The 16,925-nt window shown below is 42.2% G+C and overlaps 1 protein-coding gene across 1 annotated transcript; it reads right to left on the bottom strand.

The window, feature by feature from the left end:
• Positions 1-2,536: 2,536 nt before the first annotated feature.
• Positions 2,537-14,178, bottom strand: LOC131502105 (protein ARMCX6-like). The gene is made up of 2 exons (XM_058712720.1): positions 14,097-14,178; positions 2,537-3,704 (listed from the first exon to the last, which is right to left on the bottom strand). The coding sequence occupies exons 1-2, from the start codon at positions 14,176-14,178 to the stop codon at positions 3,148-3,150; spliced, it is 639 nt and encodes a 212-aa protein (XP_058568703.1). The 3' UTR covers positions 2,537-3,147.
• Between the last annotated feature and the right edge of the window lie 2,747 nt (positions 14,179-16,925).

Here is a 16,925-nt window from a genome sequence, read left to right as displayed (position 1 = left end):
GGGGAAGGATGCAGACTTTGAGACTGGAGGCATCCGCTGGGAAGCTGGATGTCTGCAACCTCAGGAGTCACTTAATGGGGGCGGGGGGAGGTCAAATCACAAATTTCCCAGGAGAGGCAGCAAGCTGGGGAGGGCACTGGGAGCTAGTGTGCAAGCCGGTACCCACAGGCACCAAATGTAGACGTAATCATGAGATGAATAAGAAGCAGAACCAGGGCTTTTTGGGAGCTGGAAGGCAGTCTGTGGGGGCAGTTCCAGATTTAGCCAAGAGGCAGGCAAGGCTGGGGTGGGCCCCATCAAGGCAGGGCCCTTCCCCACAGAGTGTGACAATCTCAAGCATCGATGACCTTGTCAAATATTTCCCATGGGGAAGCCCAGAAAGAATCTGTTAGTTGCAGCAGGCAGGTAGGCAAGTTTGGTGCCCGGTGGTCCCATGCTGTTTCATTCTGAATTAGGTATGAGAGGGGGCACCATGGTCTTTCTGGTGCTGAAAGCCTCTGTATGTCTTAATCAGGTCCTGAGTGGCAGGCATGCTCCTGAGTCCCCTCCACTGCCTCTAGGGCTCCTGCTCTGGCACAGCAACCAACCAAGGGATGAAGGGCAGACCAGAGGCCTGAGCTTCCAGACACAAGGAGTGTTTTCTGGAGGGCAGTGCCAGCAGACGCAGAGGAGGCTCTTGAGTTGGGCCAAAACCACACCATGAAGACCCTTCGATGCCAACAGGCTTCCCAGGGACAGAAAGTTGCTCAGGAGATGGGCAGAAAGCCTCCAAGGCCCTCCCTGAGTTAGAAGTCAGCCTTGGCCTAAAAACGCCAAGTGCCTGCCTTGGAGATGGAGGACAAGTGCCTGTGGCAGCACTCGACTGTTGATTTGGCAGAGCAAAGAGGAGAAGGGAGGCATGTGTTAACTTGGGGCCCCAAGCCAGGAGGAAGGAGGAAATCTTTTCTGCCTTTGTGCTGAGATTAAAGAGAATGAGCATGAGGGTGTCACTGAAGACAGCATTGGCCAAGCAGGCTCCACTGGGACAAGTGGGTGTGGGAGCTGTCTGCACGGCCATTCTACTTGGGAAATAGATTGCCCAGTCCACCTGAGGCTGGCTTGGGAGAAAGGGGTGGTCGCATTAGCAACTCTTAAGCAACATGGCAGGGCCCAGGAGCCAGCAGAGGAATAGAGTTCCCGGGGGGTGAGCCCTACTGGGGCGTGGTGTCACAGCAACCACAAGTCACATGCTGGCCATCCAAGGTGCCAGTGCCTGGGAAGAAGCAGTGTCTCCATTGCATGTTGGAAGATTCTGGGGCACCTGGCAGGTGCCCGTGCCTGCTAGTCAGCCTGAAGCACAGGGCGGATGGATACAAGTCTTAGAGTTGTAATCTACCTGCAACCCAAACTCCGGGAGAAGGGAGAAAAAGTAAAACTGTGCTCTGTGCAGAGGAGAGCAGTCCGAAAGCAGAGCATGCACAGAGTGCTGATGTGCAGGGCACAGTGGCCCAGAGCAGCAACCCATGGAGACCAGGAGAGGGCACCAGGCACAGAAGCAGCTCTGCCCAAGGGAAGCTTCTTGTTGAGCCTGTTGGCCAGGGCTCTGAGGAAGAGGACCATCGCTTGACACATCAATAGCCGTCAGGGAACCTGGCTTTGGTGATGCAAGGGCCAAGGTGCTGCTGGGAGGGGTCTGGCAGTATTGAGAGGGGTGGCAGCGTGACTTGCCCAGATCCACGGAGTGGTTCAGTGCACAGGGCTGGGTTCCTCCTTTCCTCCTAGGGATGCCAGGAGCTTGGATGGAGGCGACAGAGATGTCTCCCCATGGACCTGTCATACCCTGCTACCACCCTCAACATCTGCCCTACCACCCCAATGGGGAGTTCATGGAAGGCTCTGCTGGCCCCTTCTTGGGTTTCAACGAAGGTACCAGGGAAAGGGCAGAAAGGAGGTTCCCCCAGAGGAAGCAGAGGCCAACACTTCTCGCTCTGCCAGGAATCTGGGCTTGGGGTCCCAAGGGAGGGAGGGGGCCTGGAGGTAGGTTTAACAGCCGCTTTGCAGGAGAGACAGAACTATACAAAGTGGGCACTCGGAGAGCGGCAACCATCACTGCTATACTAGTGCGTGACATGCGCAGGGATGGGTTGTCCAGTGGTCCCCAAGGACGTGTACACACACCCCAAGGATACTGACCTTCCTATTTAGGCTGGCAGTCAAGGAAAGACACTTTCGTTGAGGGATTTCTCTGCTCCAGGTGCCAGGCACTGTGCCGCCTGCTTCAAAAGTGTTGTCTCTTTCAGTCCTCCCAACACTCCATCCTGATTCCACTAACCCCACCTCCACTCCCCTGCTCCCACCCCCAGCCCTCCAGCCCCTTCTTGAGGCTTATCCTGAGCACTGCAGCCCACCTCTACCCCGCCTCCTGTGAGCACTGATAAGCATGCATTTGTCAGGGAGCAAAGGCCCCCAGTTAGTTAGCGTGGGTTGGTGTCGGTTGGTCGCGTATTTTTGTCTTCCTCTTCATGTAGACTGTAAACTCAAGGGCAAGTTCCATGTCTCGCTTTTGCCAATCAAAGCACACACCTTTATTGATGATACATACAAATGGTAGGTTTGGGTGGATAAGGTTAAGTCAGTACAACACACAAAAGGGGGGTGTAGGTTTTTGATGAATAGGTTCACCATCCATCAGCTCGCAAAGAAGAAGCAGTAAATGAGAAAGAATTCAACCTAGGCGGCAACAAAAGCATTTTCAGCACAAGCTCCGATATGTGTCTGGTCTCCACAAAATGGTCCCGCTTAGACAGGGAGACCACCACGGGCAGGGCATCCCTCATGATGCTATAATAGGATGTTCTGTATCCACAGCTGGCAGCTGGAATGATCCCTTTACCACAGGAAGAAGGCCACAAGGGAGTGACTGACAATGCACATTGCCTGCAGACTGCAAAACCAAGAAGTTACTCCAAGCCCTGTGGGAACCCCTGCCTGGCCAATAGGAGTGTGGTCCTCGATTTAGCAAGTGTAACTTTCACCCCGTGATGTGGTGATGGGCTAAGACTGGATCTTCAACAGCACCCACTGCAGATTCTTTGAGTGAGAACACATGTGTGTGTTCACCAGAAGGGTTTTGGGCAGATTCAGTTCCATTCTGTTCGAGATGGCCATTTAAGAGGCCAGGGTGTCCAGGAGAACCTGTCTGTTTCCGTTCCTCATAAAGAGGGACATGAATGAGAGCAGCATTTGGGCACCCAGCAATTCCCCTGCCAAGACTGGCTTTTCGGACAAACCCATTAACAGTTTCAAAACCTGAAGCTCAGCACATCCACTTCCCTCTGCTATCAAAGGAAACTTCAAGTCTGAAACGGACTTGGCAAGCATGTTATTAATAACTGTCATGCTTATTAACAAATTTAATCCGGCCTGCTGCAGAAACGAGTTGCAGCAATGTGACACAGTCTCCCGACACACTTCATTGATGTACATCTTAATCTGCCCCTGATTTTCAATACGTGCATTCAAGTTATCCGGAGCACATAAAGCTTTCTCCTTAATAGCGGGGTCAGGAGTGGGGATCGCGTTTCCAACAATGGAGAGGCTGGCCAAATGACTATTGATATTGTGGATAAATGAAAAACCAGCATCCTTGGGCTGAGCAAACAACATTTTTCCCTGAATGAAAGGACACTTGGAGAGGTCAAGAACACAACTGAAATTTGTAATATCTTAAGCATCACACAAAAAAAATGTGATCATTTTAATTGGGGAAAGAGTGATTCTTCTCTATTGGGACATTGTCCTCTTTGGGAAGCCCTGTTTTTTGTTTTGTTTTGTTTTGTTTTGAAATAAAGACATTCTCAGACAAAAAATATATACCAGTAGCAAATTCAAGTATGACTGGCTGGCTCTGTCAGTGGAGCATGCAACTCATATATATATAAATATATAGATAGATAGATAGATAGATAGAGATAGAGATATATAAATAGATATAGATATAGATACAGATACAGATACAGATACAGATATAGATTAGATATAGATATAGGTATAGATATAGATATAGATATAGATATAGATATGAGCAAATTCATACTAGAAGAAATACTAAATGTTGTTCTTCAAGCATAATGAAAATTTATCTTTTTACAAAGCAGGAAGAAAAGAACTACAAAGGAAAATGTAAATATGTGAGTCTTGACCATATGAAATAATTTTAAGAATTCTTAAAATATTGAAATATAAAGAGAAATAGGTTGGAAGCATATAGAAAGTTTGAATGCATGACAACAATACCATATACATTGAGATGAGGGTAAGTGGAGTTGGCATGTGAAGTCCTGTGAGCTGTCTGAGAAAAGGGGGAAAAGGATTGATTCATAGAAAACTTTGAAAAATCAAGAATGCATGTTGTGATGTATAGGGTAATCACTAAACAATAGTGAATTAGTACAACTATCAAGCTAGTAAAGAGGAATAATAAAAAAGTGAACAAATCCTAAAGAAGATAAGAAAAAAATTGGGACATAGAGTAAGCAGGTCAAATAGCAATCACTGAATAAGATAAGAGATTATACTCTAAATGTATCAGAAATTACATTAAGTTAAAACAGAATAAATGCTTCAGTTCAAACATAAATATTGAAATATTGGATACAAATAACAAAACACAACTATATGCTGTTCAGAAAGGATACATCTAAAACTCAAACACACAGAAAGTTTGAAAGTGTAAAAATGTAAAATATATACCATGAGGGGCGCCTGGGTGGCGCAGTCGGTTGAGCGTCCGACTTCAGCCAGGTCACGATCTCGCGGTCCGTGAGTTCGAGCCCCGCGTCAGGCTCTGGGCTGATGGCTCGGAGCCTGGAGCCTATTTCCGATTCTGTGTCTCCCTCTCTCTCTGCCCCTCCCTCGTTCATGCTCTGTCTCTCTCTGTCCCAAAAATAAAAATTAAAAATGTTGAAAAAAAATATATATATATACCATGAAAGCATTAACTAAACAAAAATTGATAAAGATATACTAGCATCAGGGGCACCTGGGTGGATCAGTCAGTTAAACGTCCAACTCTTGATTTTGGCTCAGGTCATCTTATCGTTGGTGGGATCAAGCCCCGCATCAGGCTCTGTACTGACAGCATGAAACCTGCTTAGAATTCTCTCTACCCCTCTCTCTCTTTGCCCCTCCCCCCACTCGTGCTCACTCACTCTCTCTGTCTCAAAATAAATAAATAAACTTAAAAAATACTAATATCAAATAAAATGGGTACTATGTCAAAAAGCATTACTAGAGATAAAGAGGGATAATACATGAGGGAAAATGTAGAATTCACCAGAAAGATGTAACAATTCTAAATTTGTATGCATCTAATGCATCTAATAACATAGTTTCAAAATATATAAAACAGAAATGGACAGAACTACAAGAAATAATAGAGATCCCCAATCACAGTGGGAGATTTTAACATATCTCTTTTTATAGCTGACAGAATGAGCAAATAAAAATGGCAGAGACATAAAAAAATTTGAACATGACTGGCAAAATTGACCCAATTAATTCAAACCTTGGTTGGTATAAAGCTATACTCAACAATTACAACTATATGTTTATATATTATTTTTAAAAACATACAGAATATGTACCTGGGAGTACCTGGGTGTCTCAGTTGGTTAAGCATCCAACTTCGACTCAGGTCATGATATCATGGCTCATTGGTTTGAGCCCCATATAGAACTCTGTGCTGACTGCTCAGAGCCTGGATGCTTCAGATTCTATGTCTCTCTCTCTCTCTGTACTTTCCCCATTCTCTCTCTCTCTCCCTCTCATAAATAAACTAAAAATCATACAGAACGTGTATAAAAATTGATCATATCCTGAGCTATACATCAAGTTCTAACATTTCAAAAAGATGAAAGTCATACAGAGTATGTTTTATCACCATGGTGCAATTAACTAAAAAACAATAATAACAATGTAATAACTAAAATCCACGTATTTTTTGGAATTAGGAAATACACTTCTAATAACATATGGGTCAAAGAAGAAATTACATTTAAAATTAGAAAGCATTTTTCATGGGATGGTAATGAAAATATTATGTTCAAAGTTTTGAAAGATGCTCTGCTTCTAGCTATAATGGCCTAGGAATAGAAGACTAATCCCCCGCATTTAGAAGGACAAGAAAACCTGAAAAATTCATTGTTATTATATTTAAATAGACTAAATTACTTAAAGAAATCAGAAAGCTTCCAAAGCAGCCAGGATTGAGGTACCAAAATCCTGGAAAGAAGGGAAATTTAATGAGGTGAACTGACATTTGGCACCAATTTTCCCCTTGAGGCATTGACCAGTCCATTATCAGCATTGGTGAAGAGGCTGAAAAAGAAGCTGGGAAGATAAAGAAACCTGAATAGAGCTTTTAGTAATTATGCAGAGTTAAGGAGTCAAAATCCAGAGCACAAAGCCAACTAGACAGCCAGGGTTTGATGGGCTAATATCCTGGAGAAAAGGAAATTACAAAGAAATGAAATGGGTAGTCTGAGTTAATTTCCTCCTTGATGCATTCACCAATTCTTTTTTTTTTTTTTGTATTTTTCAACTTGTATCTGTTTATTAAATTAATATATAAATTTGTGTTAAAACCCAATAAGATTGTTAAAAATCAAATTTAGCATTATCTTGCCTCATCCCGACGTGTTCATCTCTCACTGTTTCCACTGGTGATTACTCGCATATTTTTTTATTTATTTATTTTTTAATATATGAAATTTACTGTCAAATTGGTTTCCATACAACACCCAGTGCTCATCCCAAAAGGTGCCCTCCTCAGTATCCATCACCCACCCTGCCCTCCCTCCCACCCCCATCAACCCTCAATTTGTTCTCAGTTTTTAACAGTCTCTTATGCTTTGGCTCTCTCCCACTCTAACCTCTTTTTTTTTTCCTTACCCTCCCCCATGGGTTTCTGTTACGTTTCTCAGGATCCACATAAGAGTGAAACCATATGGTATCTGTCTTTCTCTGTATGGCTTATTTCACTTAGCATCACACTCTCCAGTTCCATCCACGTTGCTACAAAAGGCCATATTTCATTCTTTCTCATTGCCACGTAGTATTCCATTGTGTATATAAACCACAATTTCTTTATCCATTCATCAGTTGATGGACATTTAGGCTCTTTCCATAATTTGGCTATTGTTGAGAGTGCTGCTATCAACATTGGGGTACAAGTGCCCCTATGCATGAGTACTCCTGTATCCCTTGGATAAATTCCTAGCAGTGCTATTGCTGGGTCATAGGGTAGGTCTATTTTTAATTTTCTGAGGAACCTCCACATGCTTTCCAGAGCGGCTGCACCAATTTGCATTCCCACCAAGAGTGCAAGAGGGTTCCCGTTCCTCCACATCCTCTCCAGCATCTATAGTCTCCTGATTTGTTCATTGTGGCCACACTGACTGGCGTGAGGTGATATCTTGAGTGTGGTTTTGATTTGTATTTCCCTGATAAGGAGCGATGTTGAGCATCTTTTCATGTGCCTGTTGGCCATCCGGATGTCTTCTCTAGAGAAGTGTCTATTCATGTTTTCTGCCCATTTCTTCACTGGGTTATTTGTTTTTCGGGTGTGGAGTTTGATGAGCTCTTTATAGATTTTGGATACTAGCCCTTTGTCCGATATGTCATTTGCAAATATCTTTTCCCATTCCGTTGGCTGCCTTTTTGTTTTGTTGGTTGTTTCCTTTGCTGTGCAGAAGCTTTTTATCTTATAAGGTCCCAGTAATTCACTTTTGCTTTTAATTCCCTTGCCTTTGGGGATGTGCCGAGTAAGAGATTGCTACGGCTGAGGTCAGACAGGTCTTTTCCTGCTTTCTCCTCTAAGGTTTTGATGGTTTCCTGTCCCACATTCAGGTCCTTTATCCATTTTGAGTTTATTTTTGTGAATGGTGTGAGAAAGTGGTCTAGTTTCAACCTTCTGCATATTGCTGTCCAGTTCTCCCAGCACCATTTGTTAAAGAGACTGTCTTTTTTCCATTGGATGTTCTTTCCTGCTTTGTCAAAAATGAGTTGGCCATACGTTTGTGGGTCTAGTTCTGGGGTTTCTATTCTATTCCATTGGTCTATGTGTCTGTTTTTATGCCAATACCATGCTGTCTTGATGATTACAGCTTTGTAGTAGAGGCTAAAGTCTGGGATTGTGATGCCTCCTGCTTTGGTCTTCTTCTTCAAAATTACTTTGGCTATTCGGGGCCTTTTGTGGTTCCATATGAATTTTAGAATGGCTTGTTCTAGCTTCGAGAAGAATGCTGGTGCAATTTTGATTGGGATTGCATTGAATGTGTAGATAGCTTTGGGTAGTATTGACATTTTGACAATATTTATTCTTCCAATCCATGAGCAGGGAACGTCTTTCCATTTCTTTATATCTTCTTCAATTACCTGCATAAGCTTTCTATAGTTTTCAGCATACAGATCTTTTACATCTTTGGTTAGGTTTATCCCTAGGTATTTTATGCTTCTTGGTGCAATTGTGAATGGGATCAGTTTCTTTATTTGTCTTTCTGTTGCTTCATTATTAGTGTATAAGAATGCAACTGATTTCTGTACATTGATTTTGTATCCTGCAACTTTGCTGAATTCATGTATCAGTTCTAGCAGACTTTTGGTGGAGTCTATCGGATTTTCCATGTATAATATCATGTCATCTGCAAAAAGCGAAAGCTTGACTTCATCTTTGCCAATTTTGATGCCTTTGATTTCCTTTTGTTGTCTGATTGCTGATGCTAGCACTTCCAACACTATGTGAAACAACAGCGGTGAGAGTGGGCATCCCTGTCGTGTTCCTGATCTCAGGGAAAAAGCTCTCAGTTTTTCCCCATTGAGGATGATGTTAGCTGTGGGCTTTTCATAAATGGCTTTGATGATGTTTAAGTATGTTCCTTCTATCCTGACTTTCTCAAGGGTTTTTATTAAGAAAGTTGCTGAATTTTGTCAAAGGCCTTTTCTGCATCGATTGACAGAACCATATGGTTATTATCTTTACTTTAATTAATATGATGTATCACATTGATTGATTTGCGAATGTTGAACCAGCCCTGCAGCCCAGGAATGAATCCCACTTGATCATGGTGGATAATTCTTTTTATATGCTGTTGAATTCGATTTGCTAGTATCTTATTGAGAATTTTTGCATCCATATTCATCAGGGATATTGGCCTGTAGTTCTCATTTTTAACTGGGTCTCTGGTTTAGGAATCAAAGTAATACTGGCTTCATAGAATGAGTCTGGAAGTTTCCCTTCCCTTTCTATTTTTTGGAACAGCTTGAGAAGGATAGGTATTATCTCTGCTTTAAACCTCTGGTACAACTCCCCTGGGAAGTCATCTGGTCCTGGACTCTTATTTGTTGGGAGATTTTTTGATGACTGATTCAATTTCTTCGCTGGTTAGGGGTCTGTTCAAGCTTTCTATTACCTCCTGATTGAGTTTTGGAAGGGTGTGGGTGTTTAGGAATTTGTCCATTTCTTCCAGGTTGTCTAGTTTGTTGGTATATAATTTTTCATAGTATTCCCTGATAATTGCTTGTATCTCTGAGCGATTGGTTGTCATAATTCCATTTTCATTCATGATTTTATCTATTTGGGTCATCTCCCTTTTCTTTTTGAGAAGCCTGGCTAGAGGTTTGTCAATTTTGTTTATTTTTTCAAAAAACCAACTCTTGGTTTAATTGATCTGCTCTACAGTTTTTTTAGATTCTATATTATTTATTTCTGCTCTGATCTTTATTATTTCTCTTCTTCTGCTGGGTTTAGGCTGCCTTTGCTGTTCTGCTTCTGTTTCCTTTAGGTGTGCTGTTAGATTTTGTATTTGGGATTTTTCTTGTTTCTTGAGATGGGCCTGGATTGCAATGCATTTTCCTCTTAGGACTGCCTTCGCTGCATCCCAAAGCATTTGTATTGTTGTCTTTTCATTTTCATTTTTTTCCATTTTTCTTTAAAATTTCTTCTCTAATTGCCTGGTTGATCCATTCATTCTTTAGCAGGGTGTTCTTTAACCTCCATGCTTTTGGAGGGTTTCCAGACTTTTTCCTGTGGTTGATTTCAACCTTCATAGCATTGTGGTCTGAAAGAATGCATGGTATGATTTCAATTCTTATATACTTATGAAGGGCTGTTTTGTGACCCAGTATGTGATCTATCTTGGAGAATGTTCCATGTGCACTCGAGAAGAAAGTACATTCTGTTGCTTTGGGATGCAGAGTTCTAAATATATCAGTCAAGTCCATCTGATCCAATGTATCATTCAGGGCCCTTGTTTCTTTATTGACCGTGTGTCTAGACGATCTATCCATTTCTGTAAGTGGAGTATTAAAGTCCCCTGCAATTACCACATTCTTATCAATAAGGTTGCTTATGTTTGTGAGTAATTGTTTTATATATCTGGGGGCTCCGGTATTCGGCGCATAAGCATTTATAATTGTTAGCTCTTCCTGATGGATAGACCCTGTGATTATTATATAATGCCCTTCTTCATCTCTTGTTACAGCCTTTAATTTAAGGTCTACTTTGTCTGATATATGTATGGCTACTCCAGCTTTCTTGTGACTTCCAGTGGCATGATAAATAGTTCTCCATCCCCTCACTCTCAATATGAAGGTGTTCTCAGGTCTAAAATGAGTCTTTTGTAGACAGCAAATAGATGGGTCTTTTTTTTTTTTTTTATCCATTCTGATACCCTATGTCTTTTGGTTGGCACATTTAGTCCATTTACATTCAGTGTTATTTTAGAAAGATATGGGGTTAGAGTCATTGTGATGTCCATAGGTTCCATGCTTGTAGCGATGTCTCTGGTACTTTGTCTCATAGGATCCCCCTTAGGATCTCTTGTAGGGCTGGTTTAGTCGTGACGAATTCCTTCAGTTTTTGTTTGGGAAGACCTTTATCTATCCTTCTATTCTAAATGACAGACTTGCAGGATAAAGGATTCTCAGCTGCATATTTTTTTTCTGTTCATGACATTAAAGATCTCCTGCCATTCCTTTCTGGCCTGCCAAGTTTCAGTAGAGAGATCAGTCACGATTCTTATAGGTCTCCCTTTATATGTTAGAGTACGTTTATCTCTAGCTGCTTTCAAAATTTTCTCTTTATCCTTGTATTTTGCCAGTTTCACTATGATATGTCATGCAGAAGATCGATTCTAGTTATGTCTGAAGGGAGTTCTCTGTGCCTCTTGGATTTCAATGCCTTTTTTCTTCCCCAGATAAGGGAAGTTCTCAGCTATGATTTCTTCAAGTACACCTTCAGCACATTTCCCTCTCTCTTCCTCCTCTGGAATACCAATTATGTGTATATTATTTCTCTTTAGTGCATCACGTAGTTCTCTATTTTTCCCCTTATACTCCTGGATTTTTTTTATCTCTCTTTTTCTCACCTTCTTCTTTTTCCATAATTTTATCTTCTAGTTCACCTATTATCTCCTCTGCCTCTTCAATCCAAGCCGTGGTTGTCTCCATTGTATTTTGCAGTTCATTGATAGCATTTTTTAGCTCCTCCTGGCTGTTCCTTAGTCCTTTGATCTCTGTAGCAATAGATTCTCTGCTGCCCTTTATACTGTATTCAAGCCCAGTGATTAATTTTATGACTATTATTCTAAATTCACTTTCTGTTATATTGTTTAAATCGTTTTTGATCAGTTCGTTAGGTGTTGTTATTTCCTGGACGTTTTTTGAGGGGAATTCTTCCGTTTCGTCATTTTGGATAGTCCCTGGAGTGGTGCGCAACTGTGGGGCACTTCCCCTGTGCTGTCTTGAATAACTTGCATGGTGGGTGGGCCCGCAGTCAGACTGATGTCTGCCCCCATCCCACTGCTGGGGCCACAGGCTGGTGTGTGCCTTCTCTTCCCCTCTCCTAAGGGAGGGATTCACTGTGGGGTGGTGTGGCCCATCTGGGCTACTTGCACCCTGCCAGGCTTGTGGTGCTGGGGATCTGGTGTATTAGCTGGGGTGGATCGGCAAGGTGCACGGGGCCAGGAGGAGCATGCTCAGCTCGCTTTTCCTTCAGAGATCCGCTTCAGGAGGGGCCCTGTGGCACCAGGAAGGAGTCAGACCCGCCAGAGGGATGGATCCGCAGAAGCACAGTGTTGGGTGTTTGCATGGTGCAAGCAAGTTCCCTGGCAGGAACTGGTTCCCTTTGGGATTTTGGCTGGGGGATGGGCGAGGGATATGGCGCTGGTGAGCACCTTTGTTCCCCGTGAAGCTGAGCTCTGTCGTCCGGTGCTCAACAACTCTTCCTCCTGTTGTCCTCCAGCCCTCCTGTTCTCTGAGCAGAGCTGTTAGCTTATAACCTTCCAGATGTGAAGTCCCACTTGCTGTCGGAAAACACTCCGTCCGGCCCCTCCGCTTCTGCAAGCTAGACTCGGGGTCTCTGCTTGGCCGGCGGGCAGCCCCTCCGCCCCATCTCCCTCCCGCCAGTCCGTGTAGCGCGCACCGCCTCACCGCCCTTCCTACTCACTTCCGTGGGCCTCTTGTCTGCGGTTGGCTCTGGAGACTCCATTCTGCTAGTCTTCTGGTGGTTTTCTGGGTTATTTAGGCAGGTGTAGGTGGAATCTAATTGATCAGCAGGACGTGTGGTGAGCCCAGCATCCTCCTATGCCACCATCTTCCCAGGATCCCCTGTGTTATTGCTTTTTAATGAGTCACTGAGTTCTCTAATTCTTATATCATTCTCATTTGTCTTAGTTTCTCTTTTTTTCTTCTTCATTATTTTCTATATGTTTGTCCTCTATATCACAGATTTGCTGCTCTGCTTCATCCACCTTGCTGCCATGGCATCCTTTAGAGATTGCATCTCAGTTATAGCATTTTTCATTTCATCCTGACTAGATTCTACTTCTTTCATCTCCACAGAAAGGGATTCTAATCTATTTTCAACCCCAGCTAGTATTCTTATTATCGTGATTCTAAATTCTGGTTCAGACATCTTGCTTGTATCTGTATTGATTAAGTCCCTGGCTGTCATTTCTTCCTGTTACTTCTTTTGGGGTGTATTCCTTCATTTCATCATTTTGAAGGAACAAAAAGAAGTAATAAGTTAATTTAAAATTAGAAAATTAAAAACAACACAAAAAATATCAAATAAAGGATGCTAGATGTTAGGTGTATTTTGGTCTGGTTTTTTAAAGAAGCTTGACAGAATAGAGAAAAAACAGGAAAGGAAAGAAAAAAATGGGGGAAAAAAGAAAGCATTTGAAAATTTTGAAAAAATGAATACAATAAAATATAATGACATGAATTGATGAAAGTAAAATAGAATTTAAGAAATGTATAAAAAAGTAAAAAATATAATAGAAAAAAATTTACAAATCTGTTTTATAAAAATAGAAAATAAAAATAAATTTTTCTCTTCCTGTATTCAAGAATAATAAAAGAAAAAAGAAAAAAACTGAAAAGACAGACCAATGAAGAGAATGAAATATGATTGAAATTACATCCAATTTCCCTTAGAAGTCAAACTATGAACCACTTTATAATCTGTAAACTAAACAGACTGAGAGACTTGTGTTCCTCTAGAGCACGGTTGGCCAGTTGGGCTGGGCTTGGTGTAACAGCTCTCTTCTCCACTAGATGGTGCTGCTTAGCTTACTGGTATTGATTGTGGTGGTGCGTGTAGGCGTGTATGCGCATGTGCAGGAGGGATGAAAATGGCGTCACCCAGCTACCCAGCCTCTAGTTTCAGAGCTCTGTTCCCTCCTCCACCAGCAATCAAGCACCCCTCCTTTGTCTCCAGCTTCTGTCCAGTCTTCATTTCTACACTATCTGAGACCAATCTATGCTGCCAGCCATGCTGCCAGGCAGCATCTCCTTCCTGAGTTTTAACTCAGGTGGGGGCTGTTTCCAAACCCCTCACAGCTTTGACTTTCCCAGACCCTCTGGGGGAGGGTCTCACTGAGCAATGGCAGGGTCCCCGCCTGCCCCCAGAAACGTTTGTGCAACTCCACTGCTGCAGATGCCCAGAGACCGTGGCCAGGTGCCAGCCTGCCCCAGAAAACGTTGGCATGATCTTGTAGCAGCAGCTTTTAAGGGATTATGTTAAATCACAACACACATCTGGCACCAGGGTTCACCCTTAGTGTACTTGTTCCAACACCAGTAAATGAGGCTGTTCTCCAGGGTCTGCTGGGACCTTTGCCTGTGGGGCAACCACATAGCCTCTACCAAATGTCCACCCAGCACAAGAACCGCCTCTCCCCATGTGGCCCAAAGACCCCTAGGACCTTGCTGTCAGCTCCTGGGGATTCACTCTTCCCACCAGAGCTCTGCCAGGTATCGAACTGCAGAGTTTAAGACTCTGCGCTCCACTGGTTATAGAGTCTTAGTGGTATTTAAACCCTCTCCTTTCTCCTTTGTCTTAATGGTATTTAAACTCTCTCCTTTCTCCTTTCTCCTTTCTCCCTTTCTTCTTCAGTCTCTTGCAGGTGTTTCCACTCTTTCTCTCCAGATGCTTTAAGGGGGAGTTCTTTTCCTGTACTTTCCCCCCTGTCTCTGTCCTCTTCCAGCCAGCAAAAATAGCTCCCTACCCTCCACAGCTTCTCTCTCCCTCATTTCACCTCTCCATGCTATGTGCCTGACAAATTCTGTGGTTCAAGTTTTGCATATTGTTGTGTTAATCCTCAAATCAGTTTTCTAGGTGTGAAATATTGTTTGATGTTGATTTAGCTGCATTTCAGGGGTGAGAGAAGCCAAAAAACTTCTGTGCTGCTCTGCCATATTGGCCTCTCCTTCCAAGCTTTTTAATAAAGGCCATACAGTAAATATTTTAGGTTCTGCAGGCCATATAATCTGCATGACAATTATTCAACTCCACCTCTGTAAAACAAAGCAGTCATAAACAATACATAAACAAATGAATGTTGCTGTGTTCAAGCAACATCTGTTTTGTCTACAAAAACAGATGTTTGGCCCACAGGCCAGAGTTTGTTAACTCCTGCTCTATGATCAGTAATAGAAGAAGGGTAAAATAATATTGTATAAGAGGTAATATGGGGGCAATATGAAATAATAAAAATATTTCCTTAATCAAAGGGGAAAAAGAAAAGAAAGAAAATAAAAGGAAATATATAACAGATTAGCCAAAACAATGGTAAGTTGGTAAACTTAACCACAAATATTTCAGTAATTAAACTAAACAGAAATGATGTAAGTAAAGGGAGGAGTATATACAAATATATAGATAGAGCAAATAATCCAATTAGAAGAATAAGAGTGTCACATTGGACAAAAACCAAAATCCAATTGCATTCTGTTTATAAGAGATGCAACTTAAGTATAGGAACACATAAATATCTACAGTAAATGAATGGGAACAAATCCACTACACAAATACTAACAAAAAGAAAAACAAAAACAATTGCTTGAGATAGAGGAGAGAATTTTATAGTGATAAAAGGGTTAATCAACAAAGGAGATACAACAATTCTAATTTTTGATGTACCTGTAACATAGTTTCAAATAAATGAAGCCAAATGGATAGACTAAAAGATAAAATAGACCAATTCACAATCATAATAGGGAATTCAATATACCTAGTTCAGTAATTGATGGACCAAGCAGATATTTTAAAAAGCAGGGAAGATATAAATTTGAACAACATTATCAACCTAATTTTAAATATACATTTTTTAAGATTATTTTCACTTGAGAGAAGAAAGTGAGAGAGAGAGAGCAGGGGAGGAACAGAGAGAGAGGCAGACACAGAATCTAAGGCAGGCTCCAGGCTCTGAGCTGTCAGCACAGAGCTCAATGCAGGGCTCCAACTCATGGACTGTGTCCCCATGACCTGAGCCAAAGTCACACGCTTAACAGATTGAGCCACCAAGGCACCCTCTGAATAATTATAAAGAACATTTCATTGAAAATTTTCTGAATATACATGATTTTTTAATGCATGTGGAAATTTATAGAAATTAATCAAATATTAGATTATAAAGAATGTTACAGGTCACCAGGATGGCTCAGTGGTCATGATCTCACAGTCTGTGATTTTGAGCCCCCCGTCAGGCTCTGTACTAACAGCTCAGAGTCTGAAGCCTGTTTCAGATTCTGTGTCTCCCTCTCTCTCTGCCCCTCCCCTACTAGTGCTCTGTCTCCAACTCTCAGAAATAAATAATCGTTAAGAAAAATTTTTGGTATGAAATTTATTGTCAAATTGGTTTCCATACAACACCCCATGCTCATCCCAAAAGTGCCTTCCTCAATACCCATCACCCACCCTCCCCTCCTTCCCAGCCCCCATCAACCCTCAGTTTGTTCTCAGTTTTTAAGAGTCTCTTATGGCTTGGCACTCTCCTTCTCTAACCTTTTTTTTCCTTCCCCTCCCCCATGGACTTCTGTTAAGTTTCTCAGGATCCACATAAGAATGAAAACATATGGTATCTGTCTTTCTCTGTATGGCTTATTTCACTTAGCATCACACTCTCCAGTTCCATCCACGTTGCTACAAAAGGCCATATTTCATTCTTTCTCATTGACACGTAGTATTCTATTATGTATATAAACCACAATTTCTGTATCCATTCGTCAGTTGATGGACGTATAGACTCTTCCCATAATTTGGGTATTGTTGAAAGCGCTGCTATAAACATTGGGGTACAAGTGCACCTATGCATCAACACTCCTCTATCCCTTGAGAAAATTCGTAGCAGTGCTATTGCTGGGTCATAGGGTAGGTCTATTGTTAATTTTTTGAGGAACCTCCACACTGTTTTCCAGAGTGGCTGCACCAGTTTGCATTCCCACCAACAGTGCAAGAGGGTTCGCGATTCTCCGCATCCTCGCCAGCAACTATAGTCTCCTGATTTGTTCATTTCAGCCACTCTGACTGGCGTCAAGTGCTTTCTGAGTGTGGTTTTGATTTGTATTTCCCTGATGAGGAGTGACGTTGAGCATCTTTTCAT

Source organism: Neofelis nebulosa, chromosome X, assembly GCF_028018385.1.
Source record: "Neofelis nebulosa isolate mNeoNeb1 chromosome X, mNeoNeb1.pri, whole genome shotgun sequence".
In the NCBI taxonomy this organism is placed as follows: domain Eukaryota; kingdom Metazoa; phylum Chordata; class Mammalia; order Carnivora; family Felidae; genus Neofelis; species Neofelis nebulosa.
This window is presented reverse-complemented; position numbering and strand designations above follow the sequence as displayed.

Bases quoted from the DNA above. Each gene is read 5' to 3' on its own strand.
- LOC131502105 (XM_058712720.1), bottom strand. From the start codon at position 14,178: ATGTGGTTGCCCCACAGGCAAAGGTCCCAGCAGACCCTGGAGAACAGC. The intron at 3,705-14,096 runs GTGAACCCTGGT...GTGATGCTTAAG, and splicing joins TTGGAACAAGTACACTAAGG to ATATTACAAATTTCAGTTGT.